This window comes from Lactuca virosa, chromosome 4 (genome assembly GCF_052849685.1).
Source record: "Lactuca virosa cultivar CGN04683 chromosome 4, Lactuca_virosa_CGN04683_v6, whole genome shotgun sequence".
In the NCBI taxonomy this organism is placed as follows: Eukaryota; Viridiplantae; Streptophyta; class Magnoliopsida; order Asterales; family Asteraceae; genus Lactuca; species Lactuca virosa.
The window spans coordinates 157,901,650-157,921,721 of NC_136429.1; the positions used below are offsets into that span (position 1 = coordinate 157,901,650).

The window sequence follows — 20,072 nt, forward strand, 5'->3', positions numbered from 1 at the left end:
AAGATAGAAACTTGATTACCAGAAAATGTAGCCAAAGAAGTGTAGTTTCTGGATCTACTCTCTTCCTCTTGAGCCTTCTAACTCCTTCTTCTTCTTCAAGCTTCAAGAACACAAAATATTGCTTACAAATGGCTCACACACTCACAAGATGCTCTAGGGCTTCGTGGATTAGGGTTTGGGATAAGGAGGCTGTAAATGAGGCTAAGGGGTGGGGGTTAAGGAGCTTAAATAGGGTGAAAAACCCCAAAATTAGGGTTTCATTCTGGCCGATCTACTCGCCGAGTCGAGGGCTCTTGACTCATCGAGTAGATAGCTTAAACTCGTCGCATAATCTGCCTTCTACTCGACGAGTTAGGGCCACCAATTCGTCGAGTTCCTCTCTTAAAATGAATAAATAAATAAGTTAAATGCATACCAGGGACCTGCGTTACACCAGGTTTCACGAAACCTTCAAGTTGCTCTAAGTAAACTCCTCCTTGAGATAACCATTCAGAAAGGATGTCTTCACATCCATTTGATGAATGTACAATCCTTTCAAAGTTGATATAGCTATGAGAGTTCTAATAGAACTAATCCTAGCAACTGGTGCATATGTACCAAAATAACTGATCCTTTCTCGCTGCCTGTAGCCTTTAGCAACTAACCTAACCTTATAGGCAGATATGGATCCATCCGGATGATATTTTCTATTGAATATCCATTTGGATCCTATGGGTCTCCTCCCCTTGGTTAGATCAGCTAACTCCCAAGTTCCATTACCCATAATTGAGTCCATTTCATCATTGATGGATTCCTCCACAAAGGAGCATCTATAGACGTCATGGATTCAATAAAGGTCTTAGGATCATCATCCAAGTTCATGGCAAATATGACCTCTCTTGTCACTTTCTTTTGTGTTCCTTCGACCAAATAAGAATAGAAATCATTTCCAAAGTGTATTGATGCATTGATGTTAAGTACGTTGGGCGTAATCAAGGTACACAATGTGTACCTTGTGAGAATTTGACACGGGGTTAACCCCCAGGTACGTTGGGCATACGTAAGCCAGGAGCAAACCCTAAATTTTAGGGTTTGGACCCTAATCTTTACAAAATTCAAATAAAGATTAGGGTCTTTACCGACGTTCGTATGTCTACCATAATATACATCACCCACGTCTATTCTCACTACTTTTATTTTCCGGTCAAGTTAATTTTCAACTCCAGCCCAAAGGGTTTTAAGATTTTAAAGCCTTTTAGGATATTTAGACTTTTCATTCATCAAGGAAAGATACATTTACCAAGATTAATCATCAATACAAGTTATTTGTGATTTATGACCACATATGTCCACTAGAAAAATCCACAAATGGCCGCAAAGATCAACATTAATAATCCTGGGCTTCTTGTGGATCTTTCCTTATTCCCAATTATACACTTAACTCATATATTGAATCTTGAGGAGTCAAATTATAGAGGAGCTTCATATTTTATGAGATGTATCCTCTTATTATGTCATGTATGGCCTAAGCGTTAGTGGCACAACATAGAATATATCTCCACTTCTCAATTCCATTTGTTCAAATAATTATTACAGGATAATAAAGATTCCAAAAGTGGTTGTTGAGTTTTAATTGATAGTTGTCTCCCTCCAAACAACCTTAGCCAACAACATGGGATTGAAACTAGTATTTACATCCTTGTATCAAACATAAAAGTATAGCCAAAATTCGCTAACTCAAATACAAATAATAAGTTTCGACTTGTAGTCAATGTGTAAAAGAGTATCATTAAGACTTAAACAATGATCAATTCTAGTATAACGAAGGTGATCCAACCATTTCTATGTTTAAACCTTCACCATTCCTAACCTTTAATTGTTATTTGCCTTTTTTCTAGTTTATAGATTATATGGAATCTATGCAATGAATTATTTGAATCTATTATGGAGCCTGAGTCAATCCACAGGGAATTAAAAAGGGATATTTATGTTCACGAACTCATAAATCATGAAGTATTAAGGACAGTTTCGTTGACTATTTCGTTTATTATGACATAATTTGCAACGGTTTATTGTCAAGCTTACTTGTACTTTCACGTTAGTTTATGACCTTTACTCAAACTTCATTTCTCAATAAAATGATCATTATTATTCATATTAAGGGGATCCAAGTATTTAACTAAATGTATGCGATAATAATGTGATTTAATGGGATAACAATATAAATCATATCAGTGTACCTATCACTAACACCAAAATGATAGGTTTTATAGACACCTTACCCAATTATCAGTTTTGATTTGGCTAGACCAACAACTGAATATTATGGTATCCTAAAAGTTATACTATGCTACACAAATATTGCAATCACCTTTCGACAGAAATACAACATTTATGCATCTTATGCTTAAAGTTCACTATGTGAGTCAATATTCAATTAGCCTTTGGGATTCTTGAATAACAACTCAAACAATTGCTTAATGTGGTTTTTAATAAACTCAAGTATGAAATTTAAGCAATCTTTCTTTGGTCCAACCATTTAAACCCAATATAAAAGTAACCGCTTATTATTATTTAAAAATAAAAATAAAATAAAATAAAAAGGTTTATCAAGCTTATAAATCAGTAGCCGATTTGATAAACAAATATTAAGTTAAAGGTTAATTGTAGTATCATATACAAAAGAAAAACAATTATCTTATAATTGCAAATTAGTGGTCAACTATATGTAATTTCATTACATAACCACATGAGAAACCATAATAATGGTAAATTAGAAATTATCGTATATTGTATTATTTAATTTTCCATATTGATTTCATCCACTGTTGGTTTTCAAAAGCATCAAATAATTCACTTAAATTTCTTAAACCTTGCAAATTATAACAAAATAAGATACTATTTAAATTGCATCATAAATTATAGTAATAAACTAGATGCATCATGCGTGAAATGGAATGCAAAAATCACAAATAATACAATAAGCTCATGTATATGATTACATCACAATGGGATGAGATGTCAAAATTTATGATAAAACAAGTTACATAATTCGTAGGGAATTTATAATTGATTTTTTTATTTACTTTTTTTTAATTGATAACACATATCATAAGTTGAACTAATAGTAAATAAATAAACACTAATACAACTTATATCACAAATTCGTCCCATCATTATACTTGATTATAATAAATATAACTTTATTTCCATAAAAAAAATAAAAAAATAAAAAAAAACATTGATTCATTGATTCTAATGATAATTTATATTTGCTAATTGCATGAAATTGTTAAAGACCCATGGGAAGGTGTTATAAAATTATGTATGCCAAAATAATCTTGGATATTGATTTCCTAGACATTAAAATTAAGACGTGCCCTTTTTTTTAGGTGTAAGATGTTATCTCCACCAAAAGAAACAATTAAAAAAGCAAAATGACTGGTTTCTTTTTGTTCTTCATGATACAATCGACATCTCATCATTTGGGGTTTTATATATCAATAATCTGATAAACCTCAACACCAAAGGAAAATCTAATGAAACCAATCGCTTCTATACACATTATTATTTCTAGATTCCAACAAAAGGATGAACGTTATCAAAGATAGTTTGAATATGGGTTAAAAAGATGTCAATTTCATTTTAACATAGATTATCATGAATCATGCAACAAAAACTTGAAAATAAGTTTGAAACTTATGTTAAACCATGCTCTGATACCACATATTAAAAATTATGGGTATAATAACAAGATCAATTCAATATAAACTTGATAAACCTCAAACGTAACAAAAATATTTACTTGGAGAAGATGATATGCATTTGATCTTGAAGATGATGTCCATTTGATCTTGAAGATGACGATTTTATGATTCTTTTCACTTCCTGTAATGGTGTCTTATTGATCAATCTGATGGATGGATAACACACATAGGATTAAGGTGTTTATATAGAGAGAAATAATTTATGTTAGAGAAGATGAATTAATTGATATGCATCTCATAATTGTCTCTCACAATTGTGTGTTTAATTTATCAATTACATTTTATGGGTAAGTTATAGAACCACATATATTTAGTCCCTTAAGTTATAGAAAAATTATCATATTCATCATACTACATATACTTAAGTCTAAGGACCTGTTATATTATTATGGAAAATGTTACGATACATAATATAATTGTACCCAACTAATAAAACATTACAAAATAGTCTGATGACCACTTTAACTGGTTATTTTCCAACATGTAACACGTGTTCCAGGTAAATAATTCATTTATGTTTATGACAATTAAAGAATTAAAAGTGTGGGTTTTGTGGTAGCCACGACATGGTGAAGGATGCACCAATACGCGGTCATGGACAAAGGAAACGCGTAGCATTTGCACACACCACGACGTGGCAGGTGCCTGACCACGAGGTGGTGGTGGCCAGTATGTAAAACCCTAATTTTTCCAGGTTTTGTGCCTTATTTAAGGGATGTAGGGGATAGGGTTTTCACACCCTCAGCCTCCATCACCTCCCTTCGACCTAGAGAAAACCCTAGCATCCATTGTTGATCTTGTGAGCTTTTTGTGGTGGTTTTTGGTCCTTTGAAGAAGAAGGTGTCTTTGGTGTATTGTTCCAGCAAGCAAATCTCCTCCTCGTCATCTTGTGCTATTTATGGACTCTTGTAAGTCCTTAAGCCTCTACCTTTTTTTTGTTCAAGCATGTTGGATTTAGGTTTATATCTACTTCCTCCATAACTCAACTTATAGGTTGTTTAGCGAAAAACCGAAAAATATGCGGGCAGAACTTCAAAACAGAAAGCTCTATCTCACCGGGCTCTCTGGCACTTCATAACTTCGCTACTAACACCTAAGAACTACTAAAATCGAATCTCGGGAGTTGGGGGATTTTAGAAGAGTTTTGGAAGATTGGGGCAAAAATGAGTGAAAATTGGAAGTATTTATAGCCTTTTCCAAGGGGCATGTTGCACCCTCAACAAGTGAAAATCGGAAGACTATCTCTGTCTGATACAATCGATAAGGGTACACCATGAATCTTGACAATCTCTTTAACATAGGTTTCTATCAACTTTTCTATAGACCAGGTCTCTCGTACGACTAAAAAGTGTGCACTCTTCGTCAACCTGTCTACTATAAACTAGATCATGTCGTGGCCTTTTCTTGTCTTTGGCAACTTGGTTATGAAGTCCATGGTAATGTCATGCACTTACCCAAGGGTGCCGATAAAGATTCCAAGTCCTATTATGGCTTATGATGTTGTGCTTTCACTCTCGAACAAGTCACACATTCAACCATGTAAGTTTCCACATCGATCTTCATTGTTGGCCACCAGTAATATATAACAAACGTACAAATCAAAAGTTTTAATATTGTAACTTGCCTCCGAATGTTACCGAAAAACCTCGAACCAACAAAAGCCTTTTATTCTTTTCAAATACTTCTTTATTTTCGTTTTCCTTATGAATTTTTATATGATTTATCTTTCTATGTGTATCTGTGTGTTTACTTAAACAATTGACATTTTTATAGTAATAAAAAATTAGAAATAATTCAATTGTAAAACTTTTCGCTAAATGCTAAATTGACTATTAAATTAGTTCAATTCCTCATCATAAATTACTTCATATTAATTTGAATATTTAATAATCCTATAACAATTACTAAGGAAAGTTGAAGAGTTATGTAGTTTTCAGATCGATATAAAATTTTAAAAATATTTAAATATAAATAGTCTTTTAATAATTTTCAAAGCTATTTAATAGTTTGATGTAAGTTTTGTATTTAACATTGTATACATATTAACAAATTAAGTATATAATAATTCAGAATAAAAGATAATTATCTACATTTGACCATATGATTTTATTTTTAAAATTATTATTTCGAGAGTACATGAGCTTTTTTTAATTTTTTTTTTCAAATGTCAATTTAACTATAAGTATTAAAATATAATATTAAAATACAATATTTGGGTAAATAACCGTTCATACAATTATTTTAAAATTTGTAAACACTCAAATATATAAATAATAACTTTTTTGCGCAATCATAAAAATTGCACAAAGTTATAACTATCAAAACTTGTATTGTATGGAGTATTATATCGAGATGTTAATATCATAATTTATCATTAATAACATCAAAAAGTTCAAATAAAGATCCAAATCATGAACCAATTAAATAAGTTTGGTCTTGAGTTACAAAATAGACAAAATTTTAAGTTTAGGCTTGAAAATAGACATAAAAAGGTAATTAAATAGAATAATATAGGAACTATTATTTGATACTCATAAGTAATGCATTACGAAAGTAGTTTAATATGATAATCTGTAAAATCCCCTTGTATACGACTTCATTAAAGAGAGTATAAATATATGAGGCTACATGGGCCAAATACATACAATGGGCTAAACAATACAAGCCTAAATACAACAATACTAAAGTATATCGTCTAACATCCCCCCGCAGTTTGATCGGGAGAGAAATTCCGAACGTTCAAACTGGTTTTGAAATCGTTAAAGAGCGCAGTCGGAAGGCCTTGGTGAAGATGTCAGCATACTGAGCGGAAGAAGGTACGTGAAAAACTCGAACTGCACCACGAGCAACTCGATCACGAACAAAATGAATATCAATCTCGATGTGTTTCGTGTGCTGATGTTGCACGGGGTTTGACGTCATATAAACCGAACTAACATTATCACAATAAACAATAGTAGCTTTGGTAGGAGGGCACCGAAGCTCTCGAAGTAAATTACGAACCCAGCATGTCTCTGCAACAGCGTTAGCAACACCGCGATACTCCGCCTCCGCACTAGACCTAGAAATGACCTCTTGTCGTTTAGACGACCATGAGATGCGATTATCGCCAAGAAATACACAATATCCTGAAGTGGATCGCCGCGACACGGGGCACCCGCCCCAGTCGGCGTCTGAGTAAGCACGAAGATCAAACGTCGGAGAAACATGAAGTTGCAGTCTGTGGTCCAAGGTACCTCTGATATAGCGTAAAATGCGCTTGAGAGCATGTAGGTGAGGATCCCGTGGGTCATGCATGAATAGGCAGATCTGCTGAACAGCGAAGGCAATGTCCGGCCGAGTAAAAGTAAGGTACTGAAGAGCACCAGCCAAACTGCGAAATAGAGAGGGGTCGGCAACAGGAGGACCAGTAGCATCCAACTTATGTGTGGTTTCGGCTGGTGTGCGAGCAGGATTACACTGACTCACATGGGCCCTGTCAAGAATCTCAGATGCATACTTCTGTTGGGAGAGAAAGAGACCCTGAGACGATAGGGTGACGGAAATGCCTAGAAAATAGTTGAGAGCACCAAGATCAGTCATGGCAAACTCGCGTCTGAGGTGAGATATGATGGACTCAAGCAGAGATGTAGATGATGCAGTCAACACAATGTCATCAACATATAGTAATAAATAGGCGTATCGGCTCCATGATGGTAAATGAATAGGGAGGTATCCGTGAGACTGTGGTGAAAACCCATTCGAAGAGCCTGTTGAGCGAATCGTTGATACCATGCTCGTGGGGCCTGTTTAAGACCGTATAACGATCGTTGAAGATGGCATACATAATCCGGATGCTGAGGGTCCTGAAATCCTGGTGGCTGATGCATGTAAACAGTCTCGTGAAGATGGTCGTGAAGAAATGCATTCTTCACATCAAGCTGATGAATGGGCCAATGCCTGGAAATAGCCAAACTGAGAACAATACGGATCGTGGTCGGTTTGACAACCGGGCTGAAAGTCTCATCACAGTCGACTCCCTGCTGTTGACTACGACCATTTGCTACTAATCGCGCTTTATAGCGAGATAAAGAACCATCAGCATTAAACTTCTGTTTGAATAGCCACATAGAGCGAACCACATTGACCCCTGGTGGACGTGGTACAAGGACCCAAGTACCGTTTGTAATAAGAGCATTGTATTCCTCGTTCATTGCTTTATGGCAATTTGGATCTTTCAAAGTCTGTATATGTGACCGAGGGACAGATGAGAGAGATGAGGATGGAGATTAAGGCGATCAATAGGTTTCACAATGCCACTTCTAGATCTGGTGTGCATGGGATGAGTCGGAGGAGGAGGAGGGGGGTCGACATGAGTGGATGGTGGAGGACTAAGAGGTGGGGAAGTAGGTCCATCATCAGACAGATGAGGAGAAGAAGGGGTGTTAATGGTAGTAGTGGTGGTGGGTCGAATAATTGGAATAGGAGAGGGGTTTAATATCTGACGAAGGTTGGGAGAGATATCAATTTTCAATGAAAATTTTAGAAAACGCGTTTGGTTGAAATCGGAGGAGTTTTCATTTTCCATCTTAGAAATTTGGAAAAATTTGGAAAACTGTAAAAATCACTTTTCTAATTTATATACAATTTGAAAAACTGAAAATTTTCATTTTCTTGGAAAATTTTGGAAAACCGAACGAACCAAACGCGTTTTCAAAATTTTCGTTTTTCTTGGAAAATTTTCCACAACCAAACGCACAGGTGCGTTTGGTTGTAGAAAACTGTTTTTATTTTCTATGAAAATGTTTTCAGAAAATAGGGTTGAGTTTTCATTTTCAATTTTCAATGAAAATGCGTTTAGTTGAAACGGGTGAAGTTTTCATTTTCCATCTTAGAAATTTGGAAAACTGTAAAAATCACTTTTCTAATTTACATACAATTTGGAGAACTGAAAATTTTCATTTTCTTAGAAAACTTTGGAAAACTGAACGAACCAAACGCGTTTTCAAAATTTCCATTTTTCTTGGAAAATTTTCCTAGAAAACTGGGAAATTTTCCACAACCAAACGCACCCTTAGTTTTTATGTATCTATCCAAGAATACTTAAGGTGTTGATGTGTAAGAGATCGATAAACTAAGAATTGACTTCCTAAGGAAATAGAAGATTAGCTCAAGCAAAATAGGAATCAAGGTTGTACCTACTACGTAGGCTTGAACCATGGTAATGTTTAATATGATGTAAGAGATTAATGGATTAAGAATTCATTTCAGCATCAACATGTTAAAGCTTCTTTAATTAGTCAATACTTTATATTATCCTACTATCTACTACTACATCTCTCATGTTTTTACCCATGTACCAACACAATAGTAAAGATATTTACCTGCTGATATGCATGGAAGCAAGGAGAGACCTTATGTAAACTTGTTTGACATTTAATCCCTAAGATGATGATGATGGAGAATCAATATTCTGTTGACAACTGTGATGATATTAAATATAGCCCAAATAAATAACAAACTGATAGCAATATCTGATTTTTTGAGAAATCCTCATGCAGGGCTAACCTTTACTCCTTCTGTGAAGAATGTAATGGGAGGCCAACAAGAAAAAGGGCATGATTGTTATTATTGAGAAGAGAGTAACTATGATATTGGAAAATCTACTCTACTGTATCAATATCATCCAAATAAACAGAAATTTATCACTGCTATAATGGCATATATTTTTCAAAGTATAATGTCCTTTATAAGTAAAGAATTGGAAACATAGCGATAACTTTTAAATTTTTCAATATACAATAACTTAATAAGATAAAAAAACCGAAAGTATAATATTTTTATAGAAAGAAACTAAAATAGAATCCTATAATACTCATATTAGTAAAAGAGTAAATTACACGAATGGTCCCTATGGTTTGGGGTAATTTTCACGTTTGGTCTCTAACTTATTTTTTTAACTTGGAAGGTCCCTACAATTTGTTTTTGTTGCGCGCTTGGTCCTTGTCTTACCTAAAAAGACTATTTTGCCCTTGATTTTTTAATTTATTTAAATAAAATGGGGTAGGTAAGGTAAGGTGAGGTGGAAGTGGGGTTGGGGGTGTGTTTATTTAAATAAATTAAAAAATCAAGGGCAAATTAGTCTTTTTAGGTAAGACAGGGACCAAGCGCGCAATAAAAACAAACAGTAAGAACCTTCCGAGTTAAAAAAATAAGTTAGGGACCAAACATGCAAATTACCCCAAACCATGGGGACCATTCGTGTAATTTACTCTTAGTAAAAAGATTGTCTAAGGTGTGCACATAAGTAACTGAAGTGGTATGAAGAAATAAGACATGTGAGAGATGATCGATCATAATTTCATAAGCATGAGAAGCCTGTGCACCACTAATTTTAGGCCCTTTACAAAGATTTAATGTCCACATCAGAAGAAGAAGAACAATCACAGTTATTGGATTTGGGAAGACCTTCAGAACATGTGAACATAATCATGATAAAGGATCAAAATTCTAAAGAGTCCAAGTACAATATGTATTGTATCACTCATTTGACATAATTTCTGACAACTGTAGCGCTTGATGGATGACATCATACTAGGAGAAGCTCAATTTATTATTGCAATTTATGATTTATCCCTCCTTAGGCCAATTAAGATCAGATTGCCCAATTTTTCCACATGCTAGAGCGTATACATGAATGGATTACGCAGATTGTGAATCAAAACCAGCATACATTCGATTATTTCACCTAGCTTCAGATGTGAAAACGAGGAATATAAAATCTGAGACATACGATGATAAGCTAACGGAAGAAAATTAGATCACGCAACTTGAAAGATAAACTGAACTGGAGGGTGTGAACTCATTGTCTCTGCATTTTCAACATCTCCGGCGTCCGTGTGTGGCGACGTTGAGGAACAGGGGCGGAGCTTCAACAAATTATTTTAGGGGCCGAAAATATAATATGTATAAAAATCGGAGAACAAGGGGCCACCGTCAAAAATTTATATTTTTTGGTCTAATATGTATTAAATGAAAATACAGGGTCTATTTGTAACAAAAAAATCAGGGGGCCACAGCCCCTGGCCCTAATAAAGCTCCACCCATGTTGACGAAGCGTTGGAGGGTCCGCGTTGGCGTAAATGTGAAAGAGGCGGGTGGGGTTTGTTTTGGAGTACAACCCAACGGTTGCGTTGTCAGTTATGTAAATAAAATCCCCATAGTGTATAGTGTATACGCTATGCCGATTGAAGTACAAGTTGCTTTAGCTAGGGTTACTATTCTGAATTTCAGAATTTGATCCTTTTTTTTTTAATGTTGGTAATATTTGTCACAAGCCTGAACATCTTTTCAGGCAAATATATATATATATATATATATATATATATATATATATATATATATATATATATATTTGGCTATGATCTTTTGGAAAATTTAATGAAAATTTCGCTAATATTAAGAGGGGTAATTGGATAATTATATTTTCTCATTGATTGGGCTATATGTGGTGTCAACCCTCCACTTAGCAAGCTGTTGTGCCTTAAGAATAACGCTAACAAATTACAAAAGTTGAAAACATCACAAACAAGTCCAAATGCTAAACTTCCATGATTTTAAATCAGCCAAGATTCCATTCCATTTTTACGCATAACTTGCATAATCACACAAAACATTGGAACAAAACACAGCATTTCTTTTTCAGGACATGAAAACATGTACACTTTCAGTTCTCATCACCTGACAAACAGGACAATTTTGAGTAAACACCTCACACTCTTTACACAGACACAAATGCCTACAAGGCAATAACAAAACACAAACCTCTCTCCCATTGCAAGCCCTGCAATTGAACGCCTTCATATCACACGTTTGGGGATTTAAATTTACATTTGTATAAGATGCTGCATCATCAACCTCACTATCACCATATCCTTCTTTCCCTTGAACAGCCTTCTGTGATTGTGCCATCATCACTTGTTGCAGATTGTTCTTGAGAGCATTCACTACTGATTCGTTGTACTTTGCTCTGTAATGCCATGATTGAGCTTCCATGCTTGCTTGCTTTATCTTTAACCCTAATTCCATGTTTTTTCTATTCATATTCTCGATTTCAATCTCTTTTTCACTTAATTTCTTTGATACTTCTTTCTCCAATGTGTTTAGCAATGAAACTGTATGCTTCTCGTTCAGTTCTCTTATACCCTTCGCCATATTTTCTTCCTGAAAATATCAACACAATTACAACTCGCTGACAATATGGACAATGTACTTTTTGAGTAAATTACATTTTTGGTCCCTGTGTAGATGGTTTTTTGTAATTTTAGTCCCAAAAAATTCTCTTGCAATTTTGGTCAACAATAGCAACATGTTTTATATTTGTACCCATAATAATAGCAACATACTTACATTGGCAATGTACTTTATTTGTTACAAATTGCAATTAATAAAAAATGTAAGTAGGTTGCTATTATGTCTAATAAATGTAAATACATTGCTATTATTGGTTTAAAAAATGTAGCTGGGTTGCTGTTATGGGTAAAGGAATATAAGTACATTGCTGTATGTTGCTATTTTAGGGAATTTGCCAAAAGGGTTATGACTTATGATGAAGATATGAATTGAGGGAGAGGGGGTTTACCTGGAGTTTAAGATAATGATTAAGAAGTTGTTTTTGGCGATCCATTTCGAGCTTAATATTGCCTGTGAGAGAATGAGAAAGGGGTTGAAGAGCTTTAAAGTTTTCACTAATGGAAGTGACAGAAGAGTTGCGTTCGTCTTCTTCATAAGATAACTTCAGGCCAGTTGATACAGGGTGGTTGTGGTTGTGGTTGTGGTTGGGATTCATGAGGCCTGCATCATCTTGACAGAAGAAGTTGTTGTTTAAAGATATGTGAAGCTTTTGCTCACGTGCCCTTTTGATCCCCCGACCTGAAGCAGCTGCAGTTGCATGATCGTTTCCAACAAAGTTTATGTTATCCAGCGTACACCCAACTGGAACTGCATTTATATTATATGAAGATTAATGATTGAAGATTATCAAACACAGTAGATGAAGGTGAATTTTGAAATCGGAAAACTTACATTTTCCGAAAAGTTGAAGTTGAGGCAATGCAGTCATGTCGTACTGTGTGTGTGATCGGTGTTCTTCGGGGAAGGTAGGGTATCTGGAATGACCCCCAAACATGTTACTGTTGCTTCTAACACTGATCAATAATGGAATCGGATTCAATAAATCACACACAAACATCTAACAGATTGCATTTGCGTCATAAGAGAAATTCCAGTAAAAATTAACCTAAATCAGGTGACAATTTTCAATACCAAATCACGCATCTATTTGATGAAATCATGAAAACACAAAGTTCTCCTGATTTCATCAAAACATCGAACATAAAAATCAAATTTTCGAAATAACGCAACACCCAAACAACAGATTTCGATCGGAAGACATTGATAAATAAAGGAAGAAATAGAGGTGGATCTGGAGGGAATACCTTGGAATTTGCAATGAGATTCGAAGGCGATGAGTCAAAATGATGAAGGTGAGATGGGGTTGATGATGAAGAAGGTACAAGTAGTAGTGGGTGAAGAATGGGTTGATGATGATGATGGGTAATGGTATGGTGATAAAAAGGATTCCATTTGTTGTTGTTGTTGTGGTTGTGGTGTTGTTGTTGATGTAAAAAGAGAGAACTTGTTGAAGAATTCTTCCATTGTTCTCTCTTGTGGCAGCTTTGTTTTCGTTTTCCCACCAGTAAATTTTTGTTTTTTCTTCGATACGGTTACCGACGTGCGGACTGTAGTGTTGATTTATTGACTATTCTATTTCAATTTTCGATTTTCAATCTTCATCTCCTCCCTCCCTCATCACTCTTTTCGTTGTTTTGTGGGTTTTCGGCTATTTTATTATCACACATCCCCAACAAACTTTTCTTTGACTCTTTTTTTATTCCAAACATCATCATCATTCATCATCTTCTTCTTGCATTTCTCTCCTCTTTTTTTAGAATGTAGTTGTTATTTAATGCTTTGGCCTTTTCTTTCCTATTCCATCTTTGAAATTTGATCCGGTCTCATCCATTAACTCATATCTAACCTATTCAACCTAGGGCTTCTAAAATTATTGTATGCACGACTTTAATAACATCTTAATACAAATTTAAATTAAAATACATATTTGTAACAAAAAAAAAATACAAATCTAACCCAATACGCTGTGTGATATGAATTTTTTTACTGATCTGATTCGGTGAAATTAAGATTATTTGATACCATAAACATCTTAATCGGTCATGACTCATTTGCTATGACCCTTATTTGGTCAAATTCAATGTTATTTATAAATTAGACTTTCACACAATCATATCCAACTCAATCGACAACTATTAAAAAAAATCTTAATATTTTTAACTAAAACTTAAAAGATAACCTAAGTTAGCGTAAGAGGTGCGAAATAGGCATTAAGGCCTCATATTTAAAGCTAAAATTTGTTTTTCTCGTTTTTTCATTTTCAATTGCTTAATTGTTTGGAGAAACTCTCTACACAATATGAATAAAAAGAAGTACAAATGGCGATTGAAGTAAGCTTTTTTTCAGTCGTATATATTGTTTAAACTTAACATTTAAACAACAAAAATTAGGGAAAAAACATTTTCACATGCCCTGCTGCGAAAATTGTATAGTTCGTAGTAACTTTTTAGTTTTTTCACAGGTGAAATATGATATTTTCGTAGGTGTCGCCTTTGAAAAAAATACCATAAAGTTAGTATTTTTGCACTTTTATTCTTCGATGTTTTGTTAAGGCATGTTAAAAGGCATTTTGGTGGAAAAATGAATACTAAGCGAGTCGTGGGTCATGTCCGTAGAGTTTTAGACCGTCTACCAAAGAACGTCAAGCAATATTTTTGAGACCAAGCGTTTTAGATATTTTCTCGATATACCACCTGTCCACCTATACTATGGGTGTCTTACTTATGCATGGGTTGAGGCTACACGAGGTCCGATCGGATGAACGCTTAAATTATCGATGAGCAATTAAGATTTGTGATAGGAGGGTACGAGTTGTCTTTCGAACAACTCGAGTTTTGTGTAACGACCCGAATTTTTTCATCTAAATATTCTGGGGAATTATCATAGTTTTCTATAAAATGCGGAATTCTAACTTCAAAAACACTTTACATCCCATGGTATAATCGGGTTTACAATAAATCATAACCATAACTTTAAAGCAATAGGGGAATACTAAAATAAAATCTACTTCTAGTCCAAATCCTTGGTGCTCCTATCTCCTCTTGTATAACCACTACTATCTGAACACATCAAAAATCTTGCAACACATCAAAAATCTACAACATCAGACCACAAGTCTGGTGAGTTATATCATACTATGTTTTCATGTAATCATACTTTGTTTCTCTTATTTCTTTCTTTTCATACTCTACCATTCTTCTTTTTACTTTTCATACTCTTTACTCTATTCTTACCATTTCTCATACTCTTACTCTATCCCATCTCATGTCTTACCATCTCTTCTCAGACTTGTCTCATGCTTGCTCTTCGTCTCTTCTCAATCTCATTTCATGTTGTATTCATATTCTATCTTAGCCTCTACCCGAGCTCATCTCATACCTTCTCGCACTTTGTCTTCACCTCTTCACATGCTCTTACTTTGTCTTTGTCTCATCTCACGCTCTTCTCTTACTCTACCTACACCTTTTCTCATCTCACCTCATGCTCTTCTCATACTTTGTCTTCACCTCTTCTCATACTCGTCTCTATCTCTATCTCTCTCTCTCTCTATCTATCTATCTATCTCTCTCATACTCTTACTATGTCATCGTTGTTGGATTACGTGTCTAAGCCCTTAACTATTATTGGTATGTACTTGACCCGAGAGTAGCATGGTCCATTTGGGTTGCATGGCATCGGAACAATTTCGATAGACTTTTGTGAGAAGAGGATATTTATGATTTATTAATATATTATAAGTTCTAATATATTAATATTATTTAATTAGTATTGATCAAGAATTAGTTTGGAATTAATTTTGTGATCAAAAGAGACTAATTAAATAAATGGGGATTGATTTGGTAAATCATTCATTCTTATAAAGTGGGCTTATGATCCATAGTTCTTCATGTTGGGCTAAACCCATGTGGTGACCCATGGATACTTCATGGAGGTTAAAACTCATGGCTCATGAGGAATATGGAAAGTCATGAGTTACATGGTGTAACCCTAATGTGCACACTATATAAGAAGCCTCATAGTTCATGAAATTGGCACTAAGGAGTGACTAGTGATAGACACATGAGGGCTAGCCGATTTTGAGTGTAAATGATCTTCTCTCAAGTTATTCCAATTGTTGGTGGTGTTGTGTGAACCATTTGAGGTGCAACACTTGGGGCACTAAGCTCTTAAAGGTACAAGGAATCAAGCTACAAAAAAAGGTATGTCATTCAACTATATTTCATATTGTATATACTCCATAATATGCTAGTTAGGATGATACCTTGGAAAATTGATATTTGCATGTATAATAGAGAAAACATAGATCCAAGGTATATAGGGTTGCATGTACACCATAGGAGTGTTAGAATGCTCAAAACTCAACAGTGGTATCAGAGCCTATGGTTGTTTTCAATTATACTTGATGCTACTTGCTTGAAAAGGCTGAAAATACTCGTTTTTGTGCATTCTGGACAGTGAACTCGCCGAGTCCACTGATGGACTCGTCGAGTCCACTCACAAACTCATCCAACTCGTCAAGTTTGTTCATGCACTCGACGAGTTGGAGCCCCTGACAGCATATTTTCGAGTTTTAAGGTTGGAATTGGTCTAGGAACATTACCCTAAGTCGTTTTTTAACTTATAAACATGTTTTTGATGTGGTAATGATCATGCTAATCCAATTCAAAAGAGAATTGACAAAGTTTCATGTTTTGTATTAGTTTAATGGTTAGGCTAATTACATGAAAATTGTTTGATTTGAATTGTCTTGTTCATATGAGTTTAATCTAGATCATGAATATTGCTAGATATGTTTGTTAGTTTATTTGGTGATTTAAATGGCCTTTAGTGGATTCCATAACTTGTCCTCAAGTTATGGAAAACCAAAATTTTTTCCTTTAAAAAGTTATTAAAGCCATATGTTATAAACTTGAAGAGTCTTTTTCCATAAATAGTTTTATGAACTCCATAACTTGTCCTCAAGTTATGGATTCTCAAGAGTCTCTCCATTAAAGCTATATTAAACTCATATGTTATGGATTCCAAAAGTTTTTTGAATTGTTCAAAACTTGCCCTCAAGTTTTGGAATTTGTAAAGTTACCCCTCATGTATACTTTAGTTCCAAACCCTAGAATTTTAAAGTTTAAAATTATACCCTTATACTATTATAATATTATAGGCTTAATATATATATATATATATATATATATATATATATATATATATATATATATAAGAACAAAGTCAGTCTTATCGTTAGTAGGTCTCATTCACGAAGCCGGTCTATAAGGGGGTATAAGGTTACTGCCTATAAAATGGCAGTTTAATGGGTGTCCACTCTCACCCACCGCTTCCTTGACAGGTGGAGGGTCGTTAGCCGAACGGGTAGGATAGGACTCTAATTCTCCCTTCATTAAAAGTATAATGATAAATACTAAGTAACTAAACACTTATAAATTCCCAAATCTTAGTTACTTAGGAAAATGTGAATATGGTGCTAACCCATGAAATAGCACTTTGCACCTTGTTAAGCCGTTAGTGGAGCGTGTGTGGTTAACCGGCACACTAATCTGGGACTGACAATGCGTGGCAAAGGGTAGCTTGATGTTAATCATAGATCAATGGAGTGTGTGTGGTTAACCGGCACATTGATTAGGTGGTTGTAACATTGGGTGTACCAAGCTAATTTGCACGGTTATTCACACCTTGTTTGTATTCCTCGGCATCCCAGTCACAAACTTGAAGGGCACACTCGAGATTTAAACATGTCATTGAGTTGTTCAATGAATCTCAAAGGATCTAGGATTTTCAATTCACTTAAAACCTAAAATTCTTTTTCGTTTTTCGTGGTGGAAATTGGTAAATCGTCATTTACCTACCTTCAAATATTTTGCAGTTTGGATTACGGCATCCCTCATTGTAAAATATTGTGTTGGGTCCTAGCCTGAATATTTCATTTGGGTGTTATATTAAGGACTTAAATCAACTAACTTGAATTTCTCCCATTGTAGATGTCTAGTTCAGACAACTGTGGTCTTCCCAAATCCTTTAGAACAAGCTTTCCTCTTGAAGATGATGTCTCGCGGTTGGATCGTGGAAGTCATACTTCAATTCCTCCACCTCCTCCAACAATTCACCCTAACCCACAAGTTCTAGGTCACTCAAAGCCCTATTAGCAGGAAGGAAAGTCTGCGTGTACTCATGTCTTGGAGGTGAAGTCACATATTGACAAGCTGAGAGTATTGGGTGTCGTTGTCTCGAGGAAGTTGGTGGTTGACTGGGTTCTTCAATCACTTCTTTATTCATATAGTGAGTTCATTAAGGACTACTATGTGACAGACCATGACATGACCCTTATTGATCTTACCTATTTGCTTGTTGCTGTTGAATCAGCAATGATTTGGCGCACTGGAAAAGCATATTTGAATGGAAGATCTACTCCCCAAACTTCCATGGACATTGACAATGGAAACATTGGAAGTCCAGAAAAGATTTCTCTTTCCAAGGGAAAGAGAAATGCTAAGTCTAAGATTGTCCCGTGTACCATTCCCAAAGAGTCTATATGTTTCTATTGCTAAGAGAATGGGCATTGGTTGCGAAGCTGCCCTGACTACCTGAAAGATCTGAGAAAAGGTAGATTCAAAAAGTTTGACTCTACTTCAGGTAAAGTCCACTGTCTAACTCTATTAAATTCCTATTTGGAGATTCTTAATACATGATGTAATGTAATTACATTTTGATGTTTTGAAGAATCGAAAAAGAGAAAGGAAACTTAAAGGAAGAGTAAGCTGATTCTGATCGTGAAGAGATGGATTTCAGTCGCATGGTTCGATGATCAGAATTTTGAGTTGCTGCTTAAGAGTTATGATAGATTTCTTAGGAATAGATAACAACATAGTTTTCATATGTATTTGCATTGTAAGGACAAGTTTTCCGCACTTTTATAAATAAAGAAAAGTTTTTTTATTTTTTCTTATTTTAAGTTTCCTTACAATGGCATTTGTGAAAATTGTTGCTTATATGTTTCCATTGATAGAAATATTGGAAAATGGATTTAATTTTTTCGTTTGTAGTAGTGTCAAGATTTACCAAATAAGGAAAGATTCTCATCACCCAAGTTTCAATTGGACATAAACTTGGAATCATGCAACTGGTATTGTATGATGAATGAGAATTTTTGTCTTTGGGAAATTAAGACTAATTTCTTGTTCACATGAATATATGAGTCAAGTGAAGGACTAGGGGATCGGGTACACTGGGTGTGCGCTGGTCAGGTCCACCATAAAGAACGATAAGACTATTCATCATGATTTACTAAAGTTTAGTAAATATGGTTATGCTTACAAGTTTAAGTATAATTCTGAACATTGGAAAAGTTTCAATGTATGGCAGGACGAATAAGAAGAATCAAATTAGGCGGAAAGATAAAAGTTTCTACAATCTGAAAGGATGGGAGAGTACTTGAGTATCATGTTTTATGATCATCTTAGTTATTATGAAACCATGTCACAATTGATCCTCTAAGGATATCTTAGTGCATTTGTATGGCTAAGAAGAGGAATCGTGAATTGTTGAAAGGGTTAAATCAATGAGATAAATCATACTTCGTTCCAAAATCGAGTCTTAGAGTAACACTCCAAGATCGAGCCTCGAGTAACATAATCTTAAGAAAGGTTTATAACACTTACCAAATGTAGAGTAAAAGTTTTCTACTCTTGTACATTTGAAATTGGTATGTTGTGATGTTTTGGATAAAACAAAGACCAACTAAAGCCAATTGTGTGAAGTGTGTGTCTTGATTAGAATCCGCACTAACTCTTGAATATTGGTTTGTCAAGTAATGTTCCTTGACAAAGTGAATCTTATATGTCAAGAGGTCAGTGGGAGTCTTAAAGGTCTTGGCAAGTTTCAAGAACTAATCAAGAATAAAACCTATTGATAAACACTAGCACACGACTTGAGGTTTGTGACCTATCGTGTTGACATATTCTTGTTTATGTGCTCATTCCAGTTAAAGTTGACTATGCATATGAGTTATGAGAGTTCTCATTTGGTTGCATAACAACCTGGAAGCAATGGTAGACCCTTGTGCTGCCAGGTGGCAAGAAATTAAGA

At 34.8% G+C, this 20,072-nt stretch overlaps 1 protein-coding gene across 3 annotated transcripts; it reads right to left on the reverse strand.

Annotated features, from left to right (window-relative positions):
* Positions 1-11,400: 11,400 nt before the first annotated feature.
* LOC145107605 (putative BOI-related E3 ubiquitin-protein ligase 3) lies at positions 11,401-13,707 on the reverse strand. 3 transcript variants are annotated; one of them, XM_079044512.1, is made up of 4 exons: positions 13,223-13,707; positions 12,810-13,023; positions 12,367-12,725; positions 11,401-11,948 (listed from the first exon to the last, which is right to left on the reverse strand). In XM_079044512.1, the coding sequence occupies exons 2-4, from the start codon at positions 12,973-12,975 to the stop codon at positions 11,427-11,429; spliced, it is 1,047 nt and encodes a 348-aa protein (XP_078900638.1). In that variant the 5' UTR covers positions 12,976-13,023; positions 13,223-13,707; the 3' UTR covers positions 11,401-11,426. The 3 variants fall into 3 exon arrangements, with proteins under 3 accessions (XP_078900638.1, XP_078900640.1, XP_078900639.1); XM_079044514.1 differs by having other exon boundaries at positions 12,810-12,892; positions 13,223-13,704; XM_079044513.1 differs by having other exon boundaries at positions 12,810-12,931; positions 13,223-13,703.
* Between the last annotated feature and the right edge of the window lie 6,365 nt (positions 13,708-20,072).

Bases quoted from the DNA above. Each gene is read 5' to 3' on its own strand.
- LOC145107605 (XM_079044512.1), bottom strand. From the start codon at position 12,975: ATGTTTGTGTGTGATTTATTGAATCCGATTCCATTATTGATCAGTGTT. The intron at 12,726-12,809 runs GTAAGTTTTCCG...ATATAAATGCAG, and splicing joins ACTTCAACTTTTCGGAAAAT to TTCCAGTTGGGTGTACGCTG. The intron at 11,949-12,366 runs GTAAACCCCCTC...TGATATTTTCAG, and splicing joins ATCATTATCTTAAACTCCAG to GAAGAAAATATGGCGAAGGG.